At 46.2% G+C, this 21,374-nt stretch overlaps 1 protein-coding gene and 2 non-coding genes across 52 annotated transcripts in view; all 3 read left to right on the forward strand.

Annotated features, from left to right (window-relative positions):
• Positions 1 to 20,563, forward strand: part of Pum1 (pumilio RNA-binding family member 1) — a 117,757-nt gene extending 97,194 nt beyond the window's left edge. For 32 of the 50 annotated variants that reach the window (XM_006239029.4, XM_039110364.2, XM_006239035.4 and 29 more), the window contains 8 exons: positions 560 to 827; positions 1,878 to 2,007; positions 3,712 to 3,846; positions 7,248 to 7,385; positions 10,827 to 10,952; positions 11,609 to 11,730; positions 13,301 to 13,493; positions 18,791 to 20,563. In XM_006239029.4, the coding sequence (XP_006239091.1) occupies positions 560 to 827; positions 1,878 to 2,007; positions 3,712 to 3,846; positions 7,248 to 7,385; positions 10,827 to 10,952; positions 11,609 to 11,730; positions 13,301 to 13,493; positions 18,791 to 18,922 (1,244 nt within the window). In that variant the 3' untranslated portion in view covers positions 18,923 to 20,563. The remainder of the gene's footprint in view (positions 1 to 559; positions 828 to 1,877; positions 2,008 to 3,711; positions 3,847 to 7,247; positions 7,386 to 10,826; positions 10,953 to 11,608; positions 11,731 to 13,300; positions 13,494 to 18,790) is intronic. The other 18 variants (XM_006239031.4, XM_006239036.4, XM_063288030.1 and 15 more) reach the window with 2 other exon arrangements.
• LOC120103258 (small nucleolar RNA SNORD103/SNORD85) lies at positions 4,528 to 4,610 on the forward strand. The gene has a single exon (XR_005505338.1). It is a non-coding gene; the product is annotated as a small nucleolar RNA SNORD103/SNORD85 (small nucleolar RNA).
• On the forward strand, positions 14,650 to 14,732 carry LOC120103259 (small nucleolar RNA SNORD103/SNORD85). Its single transcript, XR_005505339.1, has one exon. It is a non-coding gene; the product is annotated as a small nucleolar RNA SNORD103/SNORD85 (small nucleolar RNA).
• Positions 20,564 to 21,374: the final 811 nt, after the last annotated feature.

Below are 21,374 nucleotides of genomic sequence, written 5' to 3' on the forward strand. Positions count from 1 at the left end.
GGGAAGGTGACTTAGGAATGGAATGAGTCCCTATAGTGCTTGAAGTGACAAGCTCAGAAGAGGCCTCATTGTGTGCTTTGTGTTTTCTGAGTCCTTACTGTAGGTGCTGTGCCTCATTTGATTTATTAAGGAAACACAGTATATTGCTCCATTTTTTACTGGTTGGTTTTGTTTTCTCCTTTTTAGGTAGTATTGGGGATTGAACCTAGGACCTGACACATGTTAGCAAGTGCTTCATCTTTAAGCTGTACCTCCAGCCTTATAGCAATTTTGCTAGCACTGGTTAAAACAAAACCCAAACAAACAAACAAACAAACAAACAAACAAAAAACCAAAATAGATACTTCTTTCTTAATCTCTGTGCAAATGTTTCCTTCAGATTGGTGTGTAGGCCTTGGAAAGCCACGGTAGTGGGGAAACTGCCTGATCCTAGCACAGTGCCGTAGGAGGAGAGACGGGGAGGCGTGTGGAGGTGCAGGAGTGGTGCAGTGCTTCTTCCTCCTAGATGAGGCTCCTTCCCTAAGTGTGGACTCAGGTCTTTTTGTTCTGTAACCAACAGGAGGACTCACGAACGGCAGTGGAAGATACATCTCTGCTGCTCCTGGTGCCGAAGCCAAGTACCGCAGTGCGAGCAGTGCCTCCAGCCTTTTCAGCCCCAGCAGCACCCTTTTTTCTTCCTCTCGTTTGAGATACGGAATGTCTGATGTTATGCCCTCTGGCAGGAGCAGACTTCTGGAAGACTTTCGAAACAACCGGTACCCTAATTTACAACTGCGGGAGATTGCCGGGCATATAATGGAATTTTCCCAAGACCAGCATGGTTCTAGGTAAGGACCTGGCTTTGGCCCCCAGAATAACTAAAGTCTGTGCCCTGGATTCCATGCCTCAGATAGGAATACACCGCAGCACAGAGACGTGACTCACAGTATGCCTCTGCTGCGTCTCTCAGGGTTTGTTTCTGAGGGGATTTAGGCATGGAGATCTTTAGATGGCCACACGTTTAAAACATCTTAGTGGTCTGGACCATGGTTGTCTTTGAGCAACTTTTTTACTTTTATGAGCAAGTACTCTGTGTGTTTCTGCTCCACAAGAATCTTAAAATGCTGTTGTCTGCCTCTGGCTATGGTTGCACATAACCTATAATCCCAGTATCCATGAGACAGAGGCAGGGGGATTGTTACAAGTTCAGACATTTTATTGTACACTAATTACACCCATCTCTATGCATGAAGAATTAACCTTCCCAGGAAGCCCTGTGCATAGGTCAGCACTATAAGGCCTCTTGTGGAGGAGACAGTGTGGGTCCTCAGTTCCCAGGAGCACAGCAGGTCTAGCACTTGCTCTCATTCCTACTGCACCAGCAGCTGCCCAGAGGGTTGCACTGGGCCTAGAGACCCAGCGAGGTGAGACAGTGCCACTCACCCTCCATCCAATCAATCTCTGTTGTGGTTCTTCCTGTCTGTATTCAGGGAAACTCCTAATGGTTTCCCTGCTTTGGTGCTTCTCTTAGCTGCCTTCCCTGAGGAGTGGAGGACAGTGGAGACAGCAAGGATTTTCCTGAAGGAGTCAAGCAGGGGGGGCAATTCAGAAGATAATGAATGACTCTCTTTACCAGTGTGGGTTATAGAATGGGGTCAGGATGGATTCTGATGAGGGACTGCTATCTCAGCACTTGGGGAGGCAGAGGCAGGATGATCTTATGTTTGAGGCCAGCCTGGTCTACGTAGTGAGACCCTTAAAAAACAGGCAAACAAAACAAAACCCAGTGCATTTATTGGGCTCATGGTCCAAATGTTGCAGAACTTGTCTATCAAGTGATGCCCTCACATTGCAAGTCTCTCTGTGTGGTTTCATTGCCCCTTCACTCTGTTCTCCAGATTCATTCAGCTGAAACTAGAGCGAGCCACAGCAGCTGAGCGCCAGCTTGTCTTCAACGAAATCCTGCAGGCTGCGTACCAACTTATGGTGGATGTGTTTGGAAATTACGTCATTCAGAAGTTCTTTGAAGTATGTCTTTTTTTTTCCCCCCACACTTTGACTTTGAGAATCTTCAGAGCATTTGACTTTTGTTGGCTTTTTGAAGCACAAAAGCTCATTCCAGCCATTAAGGTCTTCTCAGAGAAGAGTGTTTTCAGTGTTTCTCCAGTTCCCGATCAGCCACCATTGTGCTCCTGGGTGTGTTAGATGACTTGGGAGTATGGTGTGATCACTGCTCCTACGCTCCTACGCTCCTACGTGAGACTCAGCACAGACTGTAGACCAGACTGGGCTTGAACTCAGGAATCCACCTGCCTCTGTCTCTGTCTTCCAAGGGCTGGGATTAAAGGCACGCACCACCCTGCCTGAGTGCATTAAGAGAGAGTGTTTTTTAAAAAATGTTAATATATGGGGATAGGGTGGTTGCCTGAAGAGGCTTGGGACATAAGATCCCTTGAAACTCGAACCAAGCGGTTGTGCTAGGAATCAAACTCAGGTCCTTTGGAAGCATGAAGCTTGTCATGAAGCTTGTCCTAAGTGCTGAGCCCCACTCTGCAGCCTTTACCTCAGTGTCCAGATGGTCACATTATAGTTTAGCAGCAGCATCACTGCAACGCAGTGTAAGCATGAGGAGCAATGGAAGGCAGCCCAGCCTCCGCTTTCCCACCATGCCCTGAGGCAGTGTGTGGAGACCTCCTTTGGCCTCGTCATCTTCTTTTGCCCATTAACTTGATTGAGTCTTTGGGAGTAAATTAGTGGTGAATATTGTCTGCTCCCTCTTTTAAGCTCAAATTTCAAAGACGGGGATTTTTTTTTTTTTTTAAGTTTTTATTAAGGTTATAATAATGCTATTGTTGTCATTTCTTATTGTCAGCAGCTTCAAGCTGTTGGATGATGCAGAAACACTGAGGGAGAAGATTAGGTCTGGGGACAATTACTGGACCTCTAAGCTTACCTGCTGCTAACATCTACAAAATCTCATGGCCTCTTATTTGTATGAAGCTTTAAGAGTGGCTCTTTCAGACTTTACCGGTTCACTTCCTCACAGATACTCAGCTGCTCTAAGAAACTGGCCTCTGTGCCTCTCTGATTCTCTCTTCGCTGCCATTATGTCACTGAGTTAGGGTGCTGTGCAGCTGGGTGTCAGAACAAATGTGGCGTGTGTGTAGTTTTGTGATTTAGAGCAAGCCAGAAATCTTCCCTAGACCCATGAGTGGAACATAGAGCTTGGATGATGATTGTATTCAAATGACTGCAAACAGCCAAGGTTGGAAAACAATTTTTGGGAGAACTTTAATTCTGTGCAATGTCACCTTTCAGGTTCCTTGGCTTCTCCTTTCACAGGTTTCTTGTTAATATCAACAGTCCTTGAAAGACACTAATCCATAAGAGTGTTGTGTGTACTTCACCTCACACTTGGCAGTCACTTGGCTTGCCTGCCACAGACCTTGCATATGTCTGCCTATGCATCACAATTAACTATATCACTCTGAGGCATGTGGAACCTTGAAGACGCTTCCATCTACTGGCTTTGAGTAACAGGTGTCTGGCTCCCTCCTTTCAGAAATGAATGTTAATGCTTTAATTCTTCAGGGCTCTTTAAGATATATTTGATTGTAGGCAGTAGGACAGCAAGAGGCGGAGGCTGGACACAACACAGGTTAAGGAGAACTTTGTTTTCTCTGGTCCTTCTCTTTTACTTAAGTAATAGTGTCTCTCATATACCCCGTCCAGTTTGGCAGCCATGAACAGAAGCTGGCTTTGGCTGAACGGATTCGAGGCCACGTCCTATCATTGGCACTGCAGATGTATGGCTGCCGAGTCATCCAGAAAGCTTTGGAATTTATTCCCTCAGACCAGCAGGTAATTGTAAGTTTCCTTTTCACTTTTCTCTTGGTGTCTCTGTGGTTTGTGCAGTGAACTGTGAAGACTGTCAGTCTGGAGCTTTGTGGTTTATGGTTGTACTCATGGCTTCCCATTGGCAGAGCAAGCAGGAATTGCCCGGTTAGTTCACAAGATTCTAGAGGATCAGATAGTTTGCAGCCTCATCTCTTTGGTTCCAGTGTAGCCTGAGTAACTGAATAAGGTAAATCTGCTTATTGCCCATAAGTGGCACCAAACATCCCAGCAAACCTGAACTGTAATTGAGCCCACGGGCCATCTTCCTTCACTCTTCCTCTTGTTCACTGGTCACATGCTGAAGCCTGCTTGCTGTGTGTCAGCAGTGGGCAGCATGGACATGACTAAGGCTGGGACCCTGCCTTCTCCACACTGTGGTGTACAGGAGCAGTGGGAAACAATGCTGCCCGTGGGGGAGGCCCTCACCCCCTCCACTGCAGAATCAAGGCTGGGGAGAGTTAGACAGGAGAAAGGGAACCGAGGCCCAAGCAGCTAGTTTCTGTGGATAGGGATGGATGGGAGGCCCACAGATAAGGAAGGCACACACACCACAGCTATTTGTGCCAGGTGGCACCAAGGCCCCTGGCCTGCACTCCTCAGCCTTGGTGCTCTGAGCTCCCTCAGCCTTCTCAGCGGTGGGGTTAACTGTTGTCTGGCGGTGATGACCCACTTGCCCTCACTGAGGACAAAGTTCGTTGGTGAGAACCTTTGATATGGACTCGTTCTGAGCCAGACAGGATCCCACCAGCTCTGATTCAGACCAATTCCATCATGTAGATGTGGCAGTTGAAGGCTGGTGGAGCCTGGAGCACTAGAGGCTGAGTCTCATAGCTAGGCGACTGAAGATGGGTGTGGTTGGAGACAGACCTGGGCCATATGTGCAGAACAGATAAGAAAGCACTGTCTAGTTGAGTGTGGGTGTACACAGTGGCGTCCTAGCACATTGGAGCCAGATGCTTGAGGAGTATCCCAAATTTGAAGGCACCCATAGAAAGCCATTCTCCAAGATCGGTGCTGTTTGTCATCACAGGCAGACCGAGGCTGGCATTTGCCATTCACTCAGGCATTATGAGTTTTAATAACCTCAGGGTTTTGTGGCTCAGTGAATTATCTTTAATTCTGTTGCTGGCGCCCCCCCCCCCCCCCAATCTTCTTTCTCTTCCATCGTGATAGCCACTTAACAAAAGTAACCAGCTGTTCTGGCCGTTGTATATGATGTCCCCTCTTCCCCTTCCTCACTGAGAAGGCCTTTGCCAGCTTTTCACCATTTCATGTCTTCCCCCAGAAGGGCTGTTGCTCTTCTTTGCCTCTCTGTCCTTCTCTCTGATTCTTCCTCTTCCCACTTTTGTGGCAATGTAGGGTTGAAGGTAGGGCTTTATACAGGTTGGCTAACTGCTCACCCCAGGCCTTGAAAGACCTGCCTTGGCGTATCATGAGACGCTGGGGTCGTGGCTTGTGCCCCCATGCAGAGTTGTTTCACTTGTCCTTTTTCTAGCTCTTTCTCTGTGGCACTTTGTTCTGAGGTGAGACTACTCTTCTGCTGTGGACTATGCTTTATTTTAGTAGACAAGTTTTATCAGTTCTGTGAGTATGTATCCCTGGCCAAAAATAAGGCTTTTTCTAGTGTTGGTTTAGTAAATGCTCCTTTGGACTAGGCCATAGTGAGTGTTGAGTGAGTGTCTTGATAGGGATGGATGTCTCATTTGCTCTGCAGCTCGTACCTCAGGGATGCAGTCACTGTTTGTGAGCGGTGCCATGTCACAGTGGCTGTGGCGTTCTCGCAGAAATACAAAGAAGTGCAGATAGAATCAACAGGGACATTGGGGAGCAGATGCCTGGCCAGCCAGATTCTGTGTTTCCATATAGACGATGTGAGGCAAGGAACGCCAGCATGCCAGGTCTTTTTAAACTCCCTCATATATGTCACTATGATGCCTTTCTCAGTGAGTCTAAGTTTATGAGTTGGATTAGTAATAACATGGCCCACTAATGAAATTTCCATATTAGGATCTTACTCAGTTCCCATTCTGGGAACAAACAACAGAAATGTATTATCTTTCCCTTCTGGAGGCAGGAAGAAGGTTCCAGTAAGAATCTTATCCATTGTTGTTGCACTCTGTGTCTATCTGTCATCTTTATTCACTGTTTGGACACCATTAATGAATTGAGAAAATCATTCCTATTGACTTTAATCAGTGGATAAGTCAGACACTGGGAGTCATAGTGTGACTGCTCTGAAATTTGTATTGTATCGCTTTTTGTCTTTCCCCATGTACCTTGGTTCTACCAAAGGAGCCCTTTGAGACGTGTTCCTGGCATGTCTAGGTTAACCTTAAACCTCTTGGGTTCTCTAACAGTCTTAATCTTCCTAGATGTGTACCGTCACCACCAATGGCTGTCTATAGATTGTATGTCCTGGCAAGGAGGCAGTCCTCCTGCCTTCACCTCTCATGTACTAGAATTACATGTTTTAATATGTTTTAAATAGGTAACTTGAGTTGTCAGTTTGTTTTTCTGTGGCTGGAAGAGCTGCAGGTAATTATGGAATTCTCAGGTGGTTGCCCGGCAAACACAGGCTGCATCATGGCGCTCCATTGCTTGGGTTTGAGGCTTGGAAGTCCAGATCTTTTTCAATAAGTTGTGTAATGTGTCTGCTCCCATGCTTCCTATGTGATCTGTTAAGAGGGAGCTAAAGCATACATTCTCAGCTCTTGGATCTTTCTAGATTAAGTGCTTATTAGTAATAGAAGCTTACATGGTTGTCAGGACACAAGTGTGTGGAATTGTCTGAGCTTTTCAGTCCTTCCTGCTTCATCACTTTTTTCCTATTTGAAGAGGACTTTGGTAGTTTTTAGGTTTTTAGAGTCTCATGTAGCTCAAGTTGGCGTTGATAAAACTGGCCTTGAACCTTTGAACCTGTTGCTGTGCTATCAGCACTCACAGTACAGGTTGTACCACCAAACCCTGGCGTGTTTTTAAAAAGGCTTTGCTAGGTGTAGTATAGGCTGGCCTAGAAGTTGCTATGTAGCAACTCCAATTCTGCCTCAGCTTCTAAGACCTAGAGTAGAGGTGTGTTCCACTGCACCCTGCTGGTGTCATGGTTTTGAAAGCCGGTTTTTAGAGCCTGGACGAGTCTTTTCCAAGTTTAATATCATTTTATGTCCCACCTGCTCTCTCACTCGCTGTGATGTTGCTTGGCTACCGTTGACTTTGGTTGTCATGGCTCTCTCTGTGCAGTGCTTGCTCCTTGGTAGGGGTGGGGACTGTTGGGATGTTTGCTGGCTGTGATTCTGCTTGGTAGGGAGTGGGGACTATCTGGATGTTTGCTGGCTGTGATTCTGGTGGTGCCTTCTCATCTTTGTCTCTAATAGAACGAGATGGTGCGGGAGCTAGATGGCCATGTCCTGAAGTGTGTGAAAGACCAGAATGGCAACCATGTGGTTCAGAAGTGCATTGAATGTGTACAGCCCCAGTCTTTGCAGTTCATCATCGATGCATTCAAGGGGCAGGTAAGTCACTTAGGGTCATGTTGTCCCCATGCGTTTATTTCACACTGCAGTCATGTGCAGTGGCATCCACCAGAACATGTGGTCAGTCTCTTCCCTTTACTCTCTGGGGTCTGCTGTTGGTAGCAGAACTGTTAAGATGTATTAATATCTGAAGGATTATGTTTCCCATGGCTAGTTTTTATTCTGAGTTTTCAAATCTTTTGTTACATAAAAAAATTAAGATAGAATCTTGCAGATCATGATTGATCACGATCTTTAACATAACCGGGCGTCTTTGCCTACAGCTTTCTGAGGGGGTGGGCCATGGTTGTGTGACGTTTACAGGACCCTCTCCTCCAGCACTGCACTGCTTTGGTGTTGAACTGGGTGGGGTCTTGCTGTGGAGCCCAGGCTAGGCTCAGCTTTGTAGTATTCCAGCCCTCCAAGTGGGTATAGCCATGCCTGGGCTAAAGTTGTTACCATATTATGCCATTATTTTTCTGAGTGGCTCTAAATTGAATATAATTGTTAGTTTCTTTGCCAAAAATAATAATTTCCTGCCTTGCTGTAGTTAATGGGATTGGGCATTAAACAAACTTTCTTTTTTGGGCATTTGAATCAGGACTTCTGTTTTTTTTAAAGGAGGAAATATTTCTCTAAGAAGTGCTTAAATGGAAGCATGGTTTAGAGTTTTTCCAAGACAGTTCTTGTTCACTTACAACATGCTTAAGATGACTCAGAGCCCAGGGCTAACATACGGGGAGTTTCAGGATTAGTGGAGGGGAGAGAGACAACGTTTGTTCACTGCAATGATGTGCGAGCTGGAGAGATGGCTCAGTAGTTAAGGTCACTTGTCGTTCTTGCAGGGGACCTGGGTTTGGTTCCCAGAACCCACATGACCACTCAGAACTATCTGTAACTAGTTCCAGAGGATCAGATACCTCTTTCTGGCTTTTTTGTATACACACATTTGTATATAATTTAATCTATAAAAACATTAAATTAATGACAGTATGCAGCAAAAGTAAAACAAAGGAGAAAAATGATTGCTGTGCTTATTTTGAGGGAGTGGTGAGGAACCAGTGACCTGCAGCTGCAGCCACACTGCTGTCTCCAGTCCAAGGCTTAAATGCCACCCCTTTGGAACCGCAAGAGCTGATGGCTAGGTTAGATAAAGAACTGTTGCAATCCAAGAAAATAGTATGTGGAGGGGAGAAATGGAGGAAAGGTGAATTAACATTTACAGAAGCTCAGATTGCCAGCTGATAGGGAAATCGTCTATTCCGTTCCTCAGGAGGGAAGTGAGAACGAGATCCAGATACTACAGGCAGTCCCCACCATGCATTGCGGAATGCTTCAGAAATGTGCTGCAGCCACTTTGAAAATTAAGAATATTGATAGTCTTAGATTTCAGTATTTGTATTTCTTTGATCTAGCATTTGGCTAATTATTGTATCTAGTGAAAGACCAACTTCATGTATTTTATATAGCATTAGGCACACTGAGGTAAAAAAAAAATTAAAAAAACAATATTCAGTGTAGATGTCTGTGAGCCACTGTCTAGGTTTAAAAATGTCATGCTCTGCCAGCAGCATGCTGGGTAGACATTCTAGACAGGGAACTCTGGAGACAGCCCTAGTCTTAGAGGATTTTTGTTTTGGAAACATGGTGCCCAGTGAAGTGGTTTTTTTTTTTTTTTTTTTTTTTTTTTTTTTTTTTTTCCTTTCTTTCTTTCTTTCTTTCGGAGCTGGGGATCGAACCCGGGGCCTTGCGCTTCCTAGGCAAGCGCTCTACCACTGAGCTAAATCCCCAACCCCTGTTGTTGGCGTTTTTATGTTCCTAATAAGTCCATATAAAAGATACGAAATCCAGATGTTATTTATAAGCCAAATGCTTAAATTGGGCAGATGTAGGGCTATTCCAACTCATTCCCCAGCTATCAAGCCCCTTGCTATTTAACTGTTTCTCCTGGCTCTGATCCATGGTGGCTTCCTCCTCTTTGGTCTTCTTCCTCTCCTCTCCCTCTACTCTCCTCTGGGACCTCCAGTTCCACCTTATTCCCTTCACTGCCCAATCACTGGCTCTATCCTTTTATTGACCAGTTGAATTGGGGAGAAGGTTCATATGACATCGCTTGAGTATGTGCGAGCATCATCTGCTCCTTGGGGGGGTCAACCATATCTTGAGGCACCAGTTTTAGCATTAAAATACAAGCTGCATCAGACCGACCCACCCACTGCAAGCTGTTGTAGATCGTGAGCAGGCAGTGTCTTTGCAGCGTTGCAGATAATAGGTGCAACTGTAGGGCCAGGCAGATAGGGAGTGCTCAGTCCACTGACACCTAAGGGAGGGAGGCAAGCACTTGGTGTGCTGTTGCTGCTGCTTATAGAAATTGTCATCTTTTCCCCCTTTGCTGTCCCGTGTCGTCCCCCCCCCCCCCCCCCCCCCGAGCTGGGGACCGAACCCAGGGCCTTGCACTTGCTAGGCAAGCGCTCTACCACTGAGCTAAATCCACAACCCCCCTTTGCTGTTTTGAGGCAGGCTCTTACTATGTAGACATGGCTGGCCTTGAACCTCATGATACTCCTATCCTGGTTTTCTGAGTTCCGGGATTAAAGACATTAACTCTTGTGCTCCCATAAGTACTTCCATGCAGCTAGGAAAAGCCAGAATCAGGATCCTGGAGATGTAGGCTGGGGATGCAGCTCACTTGTGGGATACTTGCCTAGCACAAGAAAGAACCCCTGGTTCAATCTGCAGTACCACAAAAGTCAAGTCAAAATACGATCGTTAAATGCTTATGCACTTTGTTACTTGTTCTGAACCAAACAGCACCCTAGCCAGCATTTTGTGCAACGGTCTGTTTATGTGGAAGCATTTAGATTTAATCACTTCTAGTATGTAGGCTCCTTGGTGGTATGCCTGTATGCTACGAACACTCCACCAGTGAGCGGGCGCCTACTGGAACCTTCTTAGTTTTGCTACCCTGGCCTCCCTGGAGTAGATCTCCCCCTCTGCCTCTTGAGTGCTGAGATTAAAGGTGCTGGCCACATGTCCAGTTTATCCTCCTCCTCCTGTTTTCATTCTATCTTGTGGAAAGGCAGTTGGTTGACGCTTTTGATTCTTCTTCTTTTTTTTTTTTTTTTAAAACTTTTGGGGTGAGGGGGAGAAGTTGGTTTTTTGAGACAGAATTTATCTGTGTAACTCTGACTGACTGTCCTGGAACTCTAGAACAGGCTGTTGTGGAACTCAGAGGTGCACCTGCCTCCTGAGGAGTTTGCATCATCACCTTGCCTCATTTCCATTTCATTTGAGGCTTCCTGGAAAAGTTCGTTTCAGCTACTTTACCCGCTTGTTTGAATTTCTGACCGACATAAGTCTGTTGAGCTTATCTGTGATGCTAGGTGGGTGGGTAATGATGTGCCAGCACTGAAGCGATTGGCCTGGATCTGTCTGCTCTAGGTGTTTGCTTTGTCTACGCACCCATATGGCTGTAGGGTGATCCAGAGGATCCTGGAACACTGTCTCCCCGACCAGACCCTCCCTATCCTGGAGGAGCTTCACCAGCACACGGAGCAGCTCGTGCAGGTACTATGGTTTCCAGAGGAGGAGCTGCAGACTCTGGACTCCTGTGGGCCGACGTGTGTGTTTTCTCAGCAGAAAGCATTAGCATGTCATCAGTGTCCTGTAGATCTGTGTGTGCCATGAATATAGACAGTGATTCGAAACCATGGCCTGTGAGTGGGAAGTCTCCACTTCATTGCACACAAACCAAATGTGATGGTGGTTGACTCTCATACGATAGTGAACAACCCGAGTGTTAGAAAGACGCAGTTTCTATTAGAGGAAAACATTTCTTTATTCCCCAAACACTCCTTCCCTGATTCTAAAATAATTACAGACCTACTTTTTTGTAGTTAGTAATTTGTAAAAAGCCCAGCTAGAAAGTAAATCCATAAATATATAAAGAAAAATAGTCTGCTGTCTTGTAACAGTGCGTTCTTGTTTTGTATAACAGAGAAAAATTGTTACCAACTATCTATTTAAAAGTTCCTTGCAGGTTCCTTCCCATTCAGATGCACTTGAGTGCAGCTCTGTCATTACCCGGCCCTCTGCCTCTAAGAGCGATAGACAGTAATCAGATGGAGGACCCAGTAATCCACAGAACTGTTTTATGTATATTTTCTTTTCTCTCTCTCTTTTTTTTTTTTTTTTTTTTTTTTTTTTTTTTGCTTCTCAAATAGGATCAGTATGGAAATTATGTAATCCAACATGTCCTGGAGCATGGTCGTCCTGAGGATAAAAGCAAAATTGTAGCAGAGATCCGAGGCAATGTACTTGTATTGAGTCAGCACAAATTCGCAAGGTGTGTGCTCTGGGGAGCAAGGATTGGGCAGCGCTTGAGCCGCAGATTCTGTTCCCTAAGTTCCTACACTTACTTGGCTGTATGTGCATGCGTGTGTGTGTGTGTCCATGTACACTGCACCATGTGTATGTATGGAAGCTAGGAGACAACCTGGGGGAATTGGTTCTCTTTTTTTTTTCCACCTTATAAGTTCTGGTTATCAAACTTTCAAATGTTGGAGTTTGGTTTTATTTTTATTTTTTAAGTATTGACTGCTGTAAAAGTCAAGTAGCATGTTAAGTGCTCTCTTTCTGCTCCTTTGCAGTTACTCTGGAAATCTAAGGGCTGTTTCTGACATGTCGTCCTTTGACCCCTGTTTGTTTCTTCCGTAGAGTGGGCATTGTGAGGTGCTCTCCACTCACCTCTCTTGGCCTGAGAGGGGCCATTTGTGAGACCTGCCCAGGCCTTCGCGTCTCAGCTTCAGGGTGGCGTGCTTGGGAAGCCCTGGCCTCCTGGGCCTTAGCTCTGTGGTCTTCTGACACATTCATTCTTTCTCACCGCTCATAGAACACAATACTGCTTAGTTTTGTAGTATTTTCTTCCCTGGAGCTTTTATGGGATTGGCTAGACAGATAGTCAATACTCACTCTTAATTAGGGAAACCCTTTAAAACCTTTTTTTTTTTTTTTTAGAATTTTGTGTGTGTGGTATATGTGTGAGTGTTCATGTACATCTTCCATGGTGCCCAAGTGGAGCTCAGATGGAGTAGATTAGTCAAAGCACTTATGTGTGACTTAGTCTAGAAAGGCTGGTAGGCCACGTGCCTTCAGGGGTCACCTTCAGAGTTGTGCTTCTGGAGTTTATGGTCTGCTTTCGGTAGGAGTGGCTTCTTTCTTGGTGAAGGTTTGGGACCTAGCACCCCTTTGTAAAGCCAACTTGGTACTTCTGGGTACTGGGTTCTGGGCTCACTGACAGTGGTCCACATAGCACACTCTATTGTTGATTTGCACAGCTTTGTGCTCATGGAACTGCGGTGAGGACACGTGCCATCTAATAAAGGCAGGCAGTTATTATAAGGAACTGCTCTGCTGGCGATTGGCCATCTGTGTGGCAATGAGGCATTTTTTACTGCTTTCCCAGATGATGTGTGTGAGGTGGTCACAAGTGCTGCTGGCACAGCACAGGGGGCCCTCTGTGCTTCTGAGCAGCTGACAGTGCTGTGGGACAACTTGAAGTTCCTTCACTGAGCCTGGACTGCTCCAAGTCCCAGTGTCTGTCGTTCATGGAAGCTGTAACCAGCAGAGTCATCCTAAGTCTTGATTATGTTGAAATAGTGATTATGAGCCCCCTGAGCTATGGGAGAGCTCTGGTGAACCTTGGGTGTCAGTTTGTTGGTTTCTCAAGTTCATTACTATCTCAGGTCAGCAGGTCCGGGCCCCTCTCCTGCAGCACTGGACACCCAGCATTTCTGATGAAAACATGGATCTTCAGAACCAGACCCTGGGGAAATGAGTCCTCCATGTGCATCCTGACAAATGGAGCCTAAGAGGGGATGTTTTCTGATTGATCTTCCCAATTTGTCTCATGACAGCAATGTTGTGGAGAAGTGTGTCACTCACGCCTCACGTACAGAGCGTGCTGTGCTCATTGATGAGGTATGCACCATGAATGACGGTCCCCACAGTGCCTTATACACCATGATGAAGGATCAGTATGCCAATTATGTGGTCCAGAAGATGATCGATGTGGCTGAGCCGGGGCAGCGGAAGATTGTCATGCACAAGGTAAGCAAACTGGGTATGAGCCCAGAGTTGACAGAGGACCAGACGGACCCTGTGTAGACAGAGAGGACAGCAGACAGTGGGCTTGGTGGTGTGCTGTGAAGACTTGTTGCGGTGTGGACTCACCGTGGTCTTTCTGTGCTTTCCATTCCTGCCCTCAGCTCAGTGTAGGGCTTTTGTTTCTGGGATTTTGTTTCTTTTTTAACTTTAATTTTCTTCATTTTTCTTTTCTCTTATGGGTATGGCTGTTTTGTCTGAGCACACACCTATGTGCTACATGTTTTTTTAGCATTTTGTTGAGTGTGGATGTTAGGGTTCATGTCTAGATCACACTGAGGTAGTTGGGTTTGATGACAAGTACCCTTTTCCCTCTGACCTATGCTGTTCATCCTGAAGAAGCTTATTTCTGGTTTTCAGATTCTGGGGCTTGACCCCAGGCCTGGAGCATGCTAGGCTAGCATTCTGCCACTAAGCCACATGCCCGGCCTGTGTTTGCGTGGAAGGGCTTACTTTGTTGCTGGCCTTAAAGTTGCTGGCCTTAAAGCGTAGGGTCTTTGATGCTTGATTGCAGGCACATGCTACACACGTCTGAGGTAAATCCCTCCCTGGTCAGATCATCAGTCCAGTAGGCAGCCTGTTTTCCTGTATTTCCTTTCCTCTTTTCACTTATTCCTGCTGTGTGTGTTTTCAGGGAGGTAAATCTGCTTATTGCCCATAAGTGGCACCAAACATCCCAGCAAACCTGAACTGTGATTGAGCCCACGGGCCATCTTCCTTCACTCTTCCTCTTGTTCACTGGTCACATGCTGAAGCCTGCTTGCTGTGTGTCAGCAGTGGGCAGCATGGACATGACTAAGGCTGGGACCCTGCCTTCTCCACACTGTGGTGTACAGGAGCAGTGGGAAACAATGCTGCCCGTGGGGGAGGCCCTCACCCCCTCCACTGCAGAATCAAGGCTGGGGAGAGTTAGACAGGAGAAAGGGAACCGAGGCCCAAGCAGCTAGTTTCTGTGGATAGGGATGGATGGGAGGCCCACAGATAAGGAAGGCACACACACCACAGCTATTTGCGCCAGGTGGCACCAAGGCCCCTGGCCTGCACTCCTCAGCCTTGGTGCTCTGAGCTCCCTCAGCCTTCTCAGCGGTGGGGTTAACTGTTGTCTGGCGGTGATGACCCACTTGCCCTCACTGAGGACAAAGTTCGTTGGTGAGAACCTTTGATATGGACTCGTTCTGAGCCAGACAGGATCCCACCAGCTCTGATTCAGACCAATTCCATCATGTAGATGTGGCAGTTGAAGGCTGGTGGAGCCTGGAGCACTGGAGGCTGAGTCTCATAGCTTGTTGATGTATGAAGGTGTTGTGAGGTGGACCTGATGTATGTAGGAACTGGAAGTACAGGAAAAGGGCATACAGTGATGAAGACTTGGGGACCAGAGAGAAGACTCACTCACTCACTCACTCACTCACTCACTCACTCACTCAATTTATTTGTTTATTTATTTATTTATGGAGCTGAGGACCAAACCCGGGGCCTTGCCCTTGCTGGGCAAGCGCTCTACCATTGAGCTAAATCCCCAACCCCCGAGAGGAGACATTTCTTTCTTTCTTTTTTTACTTTATGTGTATGCCTCAGCATGAATATATGAACATCAGAGGACAGCTTACTTGATTTCTTTCCTCCTACCATGTGGGCTCTGAGGATGGAGCCTGCAGGTTGTTGTCAGGCTTAGTGACAAGGCCTTTATCCATGGAGCAATCATTCAGACCCAGGACTGTGCTTTAAATAACTCTCCTGCTCCTGCAGCACTGCTGTAACTTCAGCTGGTGGTGTTTGTCAGACCGAAGAGAAGTGGTCAGTAGAAGCTGGAATCAGGAGGATAGGGACAGCCAGGACTGTCTGCATATAGTTAAGGTGTGGGGGTGGGAAAGAGCGGGGATCCCTTTCATGTCTTACTAGTCAAGTTAAAAATGGAGTGCAGGAAGGCTGGGGAGATGGAAGGGAGTGGGAGGGTTAAGAACGGAGAAAGCCAGATTACACTTAGATTGGGGGTGTATGCAAAGCAAGGGCACTTGAGTCTGGGAGAAGCTCTTGGTAGGACTGGGTTCCTACCATACCTGGGGGTGAAGTACTCGTGGTTCCTTTGGATAGGCAAACTTGGGAAGGTATGTAGAGTGCTACCTAGAACTCAGGACAGTTTGTTACCATCCAGTATCCCTGTAGATACCTGGATGGAGGTGTGCTGTTTCCTGGCCTATGTAGGTTCATTGCAATTTCCACAGCTTTTTGGCCCTTCCCTTGCTCTGAGCTTGCAGTTGATGAGGCTAACTGCTGATCTTGTAGGCTTCAGGATGGGCTACCACCCATCTCCTTTGGCATGGTACTCCTTGAGATGATTTGGGGTTGGGAACACAGATTAATATCTGAGCAGAAGGGGAGTCAGCACTGTAGCTCCAAGTGAGGTCCCCTCTCTGGGTGCACAGGAGTAGATGCAGGGCATGAATGGCCACAGGGGCGAGCAGGGCTCAGGATGGAGGAGTGAGGGATGGAGGCTGGGGGCCCGGGAGTGAGTGATGCCAGAGATGTGTCATGAGTGTTGGGAGAGCGAGTTTCTGGGTTTCGATACCTGTGCTATTCCTTATCCCTAGTTTATCTTTGGAGAAACGACAGAGCTGTCATCTTTGAGCTGCACTGGCACGTGTCCATCCTCTTCATTTGTTTGTCCCTTTCTATTTCTTTATTATATCTTAGTTGGGGTTTCTATTGCTGTGAGAAAGCACAATGACCACAAGCAACTTGGGAAGAAAAGAGGTTATCTCATCTTAAAAACTGCTTAGCCTGCTCTATTGTTGAAGAAATCCGACAGCAGGAACCTTGAGGCAGGAAGTGATGTAGAGGCACTGGAGGAGCCCTGCTTGCTGGCTTGGCTTGTACAGTCTGACTACTGCCCTGGGGTGTACCACCCACCGTGGGCGGGCCCTCCATCACACAGCAGTCAAAAGAATGTACCACAGCCCTGCCGCAAGGCAGCATTTTCTCAGTCAAGGTTTCTTCTAAGGTAACTAGCTTGTATCATGTTGACATGAAAAACTAGTCAGCACAGTCAGCCTCTTTTCAGCTTAACAATCATACTGCTTTTAAAGCATAGCCTTTCCTTTCTTGTTCATCTCCAAGATCTTATATTAATATTAACCTCACAATATAAAAACATTTCAATGTTTAAAGCCCTGCGGTCTTTACAAATACTTCAAAAATTCAGTTTCTTTAAAATATCCAAGGTCTCTTTAAAAGTTCAAGCCTATAAAATATTCATAGTCCCTAAAACTCCAAAGTCTCTCAACTGGCTCCTGTAAAAGCAAAGTAAGTTAAATACTTTCTTATCCCAAGAGGGCAGCGTAGGACACAGTTGCTCAGAGCAAACCCAAGCCCAGCAGTATAAGGCTCAGTGCCAGAGCTCTGGACTGCACCAAGGAACTTTTGGGGTTCCTCCAGAGGGCTTGGACAGCCCCCCACAACCCACATCGTTGTCTCCTAGGGTTAGGCAGGCTTTACTGCACACAGCTGCTGCTGTCATGGGACCAAACAGCTCAGTCAGTCATCGGGGTCCAGAGGGAGGGAGGAATGTTAGACAGTTAGACAGCATTGTGACGTGATTCCAGCCAGTGCTGAAGCGGGTTTCTTTTTTTTTTCAGTCTGTATTTATACCATTCTAGGTGTATGCAAAGAATAGTCAGAAACAAACAAGGCAATAAACAAAGCCCCATGGTCAGTGTGTCTAGGGGTTTATCAGGATGACCGAGATAGAAGGACTACAACATTTCCTCAGCTGCATTCATCTTGAGCGTTGTCCTAGCCCAGTGTAAATATTCTTGCCAATGTCCTTGAAGCAGCATGAAGTGCCCCACACTGAGCATCATCCCATGGCACTGGCATCTCCAAAATGCTGGGGTCTCTCTCTGTAGTGGCCTCCACCTTTACCAATGACCTCTCCTGAGGATTCTTCATGGATTCTGAGCTGCCATATTGTTACCAAGCCTCAACTTCTCTCATGACTCCTTCAGTCTTAGGCCTTCTACTCACTGAGGCTGCACTTCATCAGCGGCTCCTCTTATCCTCTCACACTGCCAAGCTTCAATTTTTCTTCAGGACCTCTTAGAAGGCAGTTCCACCTAGAAGAGACTCTACTTATACATTACCATGGTTGGCTGCAGCATGAGGAGCCTATTGGCTCTTTTGGGGCTCAGCTTCTGTGTACTGACCCTGAGGAAATACTCTGGGAAAATTTGCTTCACTGATGCGGGTCTCTTCCTAATCGCAGTCCCAGCTGACCAGTATCAGTTGTACCAGCAAAGCAAAGATTTCATGTTAGTGGTTAATTGCAGATGTCACTTGAATGCCTGATAGAGTCTTTGTTTCCCTCAAAAGCCTGGCAGGCCAGTGCTCTTTTGTCTGTACTGCCTGCACGTCCTCTTCAGGCGCTGCCACAGCCCTCCCTAAGACATGGTCTTGTCTGCCACAGCAGTGTCCAGTTATGTCGTAGTTAGTGTTTCGGCTGTAAACATCACCCAAAGCAGCTGAGAAGGAAAGGATTTGTTTAATCTTACCGTTTTTCTATCATCCAAGAAAGTCAGGAACCTGTTGACATGGGCTGATTTCAGAAGTCATGGAGAGTGCTGCTTCTTGGCGTGGTCCCAGTAATTTGCTCAGCCTGCTTTCTTATAGCACCCAGACTCACCAGCACACGGTGGCACCACTCACAGTAAGCTGAGCTCCTCCCACATCAATCATCATCAAACAAGAAAATGCCACAGGCTTGTCCACACACAGCCTAGTCAGATGAGGGTATCTTCTCAATTGAGTTTTCCTCTTCCAAAATGACTCTTGTAAAGTTGACATAAAAACTAGCCAGTGCCATTGGTCAACTGGAAACAATCCTGTGCCCTGGAGAGGCAGGCATCCGATGGTGGTGAGTTCAGACAGATGGTTTCCCCAAAGGAAACCCCACCTCTCAGGACAGCCTGGCTTTCTATGTGTCTGTGGTAGGTACTGTGCAGTCAGCTGGCATGTGCTGTTCTGTCATGGGTGGGTGGGTGGGTTGGTTCTCTGTTTTGTGTCAGTGTTTAGGTAGGGCAAGAGCTCCTGTCTTTACCTCACCAACTTGCTAGCAATAAGAGGACAAAAGTACCTGTGTGGGATGAGACACCATGTATGTGCACTGTGGAGTCTGTGTCTGGCTGGGAAGGTGCTGGAGACACCTCGGGACTCTCTGGCCAGTGTAACACCCACACTATCTTCTCCAGATCCGGCCACACATCGCGACTCTTCGGAAGTACACCTATGGCAAGCACATCCTGGCCAAGCTTGAGAAGTACTACATGAAGAATGGTGTGGACTTGGGGCCCATTTGTGGTCCCCCTAATGGGATCATCTGAGCAGTGCACCCATCCCTGTCCCGCTGACCTCACTGACCCTGGCAGATCCAACCAGCAACCAGAGATGCCCAGCTCAGAGTCGAAAGTGGGCGATGGTTGCTCCGGGATTGCTCCCTCCTCCAAAAATGGAATCGGATCCACTTGTGGAAAGGCCTTTGTAAATTTCATTTTATTACACATAACATGTACTAATTATTTTTTTTAATTGACTAATTGCCCTGCTGTTTACTGGTGTATAGGAACTTGTACATAGGTAATCAGTGTACATGAGAGGCCACATGCTTTGTTCAATGTTGTATCTATATTCCACATGTGGACACTTTCAGGGTGGTTGGTTTAACAAAAAAAGTTTTAAAAAAAGACAAAAAAAGGTTTTTAACTCATTTGCCTTGTGGCAAGTTTTGCAAATAGCTCTTCCCCACCCCATTTTATTAAAAAAAGAAACCTGAGAAATTTGAATTTTAGTTAAATAATCTCAAACTGGCATTTAACACTGTTTATAAAATATATATATATATATACATATATACATATGAAATGGGAACGTTTCCGAGTTGCTAAAGCATCAGCCTGTGATACGGAGTTTATGACGCTCTTTGGAGATGACCTCATGCTGAGGGAGGTGGTAGCTGCAGATCCAGGAGGAGCGGGAAGCACAGAGACAGGCCGGAGGCCAGTGGGCATGGCCACTTGCTCTATGGGTTGCCTTCTGTGAACACTGGGAAGCAGAATCTGATTATCTAGCATGAGAGAACCCAGCTCTGCTCCTGGTCTGGCTTCTATAGATACATAGTGTATACTTGTGTAGACTTTGCATATATACGGATTTGTAGTATTTTCCTGTTTTGATGTCTAATCTGTATCTATAATGTACCCTAGTAGTCGGACATACTTTTGATTGTACAATTGTACATTTGTATACCTGTAATGTAAATGTGGAGAAGTTTGAATCAACATGAACACGTTTTTGGTAAGAAGAGAACCGGCCAGCCCGTGCACTCTGTATATCCCACCTTTTATGGTTGTAGCAGATAGTGTTGTATATTGTAAATTGTAATTTCAAACAGAAGTAAATTTTTTTCTTTTGAAGGAATAAATGTTCTTTATACAGCCTAGTTAATGTTTAAAAAGAAAAAATAGCTTGGTTTATTTGTCAGCTAGTCAAGACGGTAGTGAGAGCCTTTCTAAATGTTACTTCAGATGATTCAGTTCACACTAGTGTTCCTTTTTTTTTTTTTATCCTAAGAAAAGGTAATGTTTCGCTTATTTTGTGACAGTCAAAAGGATGTGCAGAAGTTTCGCCTGCCCCTTCCCTGCTCACCACCTCCCCTTGTAAAGTGACTCACCCTCCGTTTTGTACAGATGAGCTGTATTTTGCATTTTGTCTACTTGTAAGTGAATGTAACATACTGTCAATCCTCGTTTGAATATAGACTGTAACACTACACGGTGTACATTTCCAGAGCCTTGTGTATATTTCCAATGAACTTTTTGCAAGCACACTTGTAACCATATGTGTATAATTAACAAACCTGTGTATGCTTATGCCTGGGCAACTATTTTTTGTAACTCTTGTGTAGATTGTCTCTAAACAATGTGTGATCTTTATTTTGAAAAAAATACAGAACTTTGGAATCTGAATTTGTATTGCTCTCACTTCTCTCAAACCTGCTCAGGTGAGCCCTGCTCCACCCTGCCTCTGCTGCTCCAGGGTTGCAGAGGAAGGGTAGAAGAGTGGAGTGGAGCTGGGGGATCAAGCTGATGACTTCTGAGCCTAATTCGACCTGAGAGGTTGAGTTCAGTTTGCCTCATGTCTGGTTTTGCAGTGTTTTGTGATAGTCTTTTCCTGGGGATAGACACACACACACTTGCTCACCCCAGAAAGGGAACCCATCTCGGTGAACCAGTGAATTTTTATTGGGACACTAACAAGAGGGGTTACTCACAGCTGCATCCTAGAGTGCCCCTGTCCCCAGCCCAGGCTGTAGCCCTGGGGCTCTCTGCAGAGCATGTGAGCAGTTCCACAGTCAGAGCCTTTCACAAAAGCTGGGGAGAAGCCTTGAGAATCTTCAGCTTCTGCTTTCCTAAATATGAGCTTTTGTTCACCTGAGTCTCATGAGCCTCCCCTCCCTGTGAGGGACTGTTTCATGTAAGAGAAAATTGCCAGACAAGCTTGGTGTGGTGGCTTCAATCCCAGCAGAGGGAGGCAGATCTCTTGAGTTCAGGGCCAGCCTGGTCTATAGCTTGAGTTTCTGGACAGTCTGGACTACACAGAGACACCCTCTCTTGAAAGCCAGAAGATCAAGAGAGGAAAGGAAGTGCCCAGCTTGCTCAGAAATCCTCAGTGCAAGTCTCCTGTGCCTCTTTTTGCTAGTGTGTGTCCATGGATTACTGCCTTGTCCTGCTGACCATCCTGCAGGGTTTTCATTTTGGCTTCTGGCATTTTTTGGCA

Source organism: Rattus norvegicus, chromosome 5 (assembly GCF_036323735.1).
Source record: "Rattus norvegicus strain BN/NHsdMcwi chromosome 5, GRCr8, whole genome shotgun sequence".
Classification (NCBI taxonomy): Eukaryota; Metazoa; Chordata; class Mammalia; order Rodentia; family Muridae; genus Rattus; species Rattus norvegicus.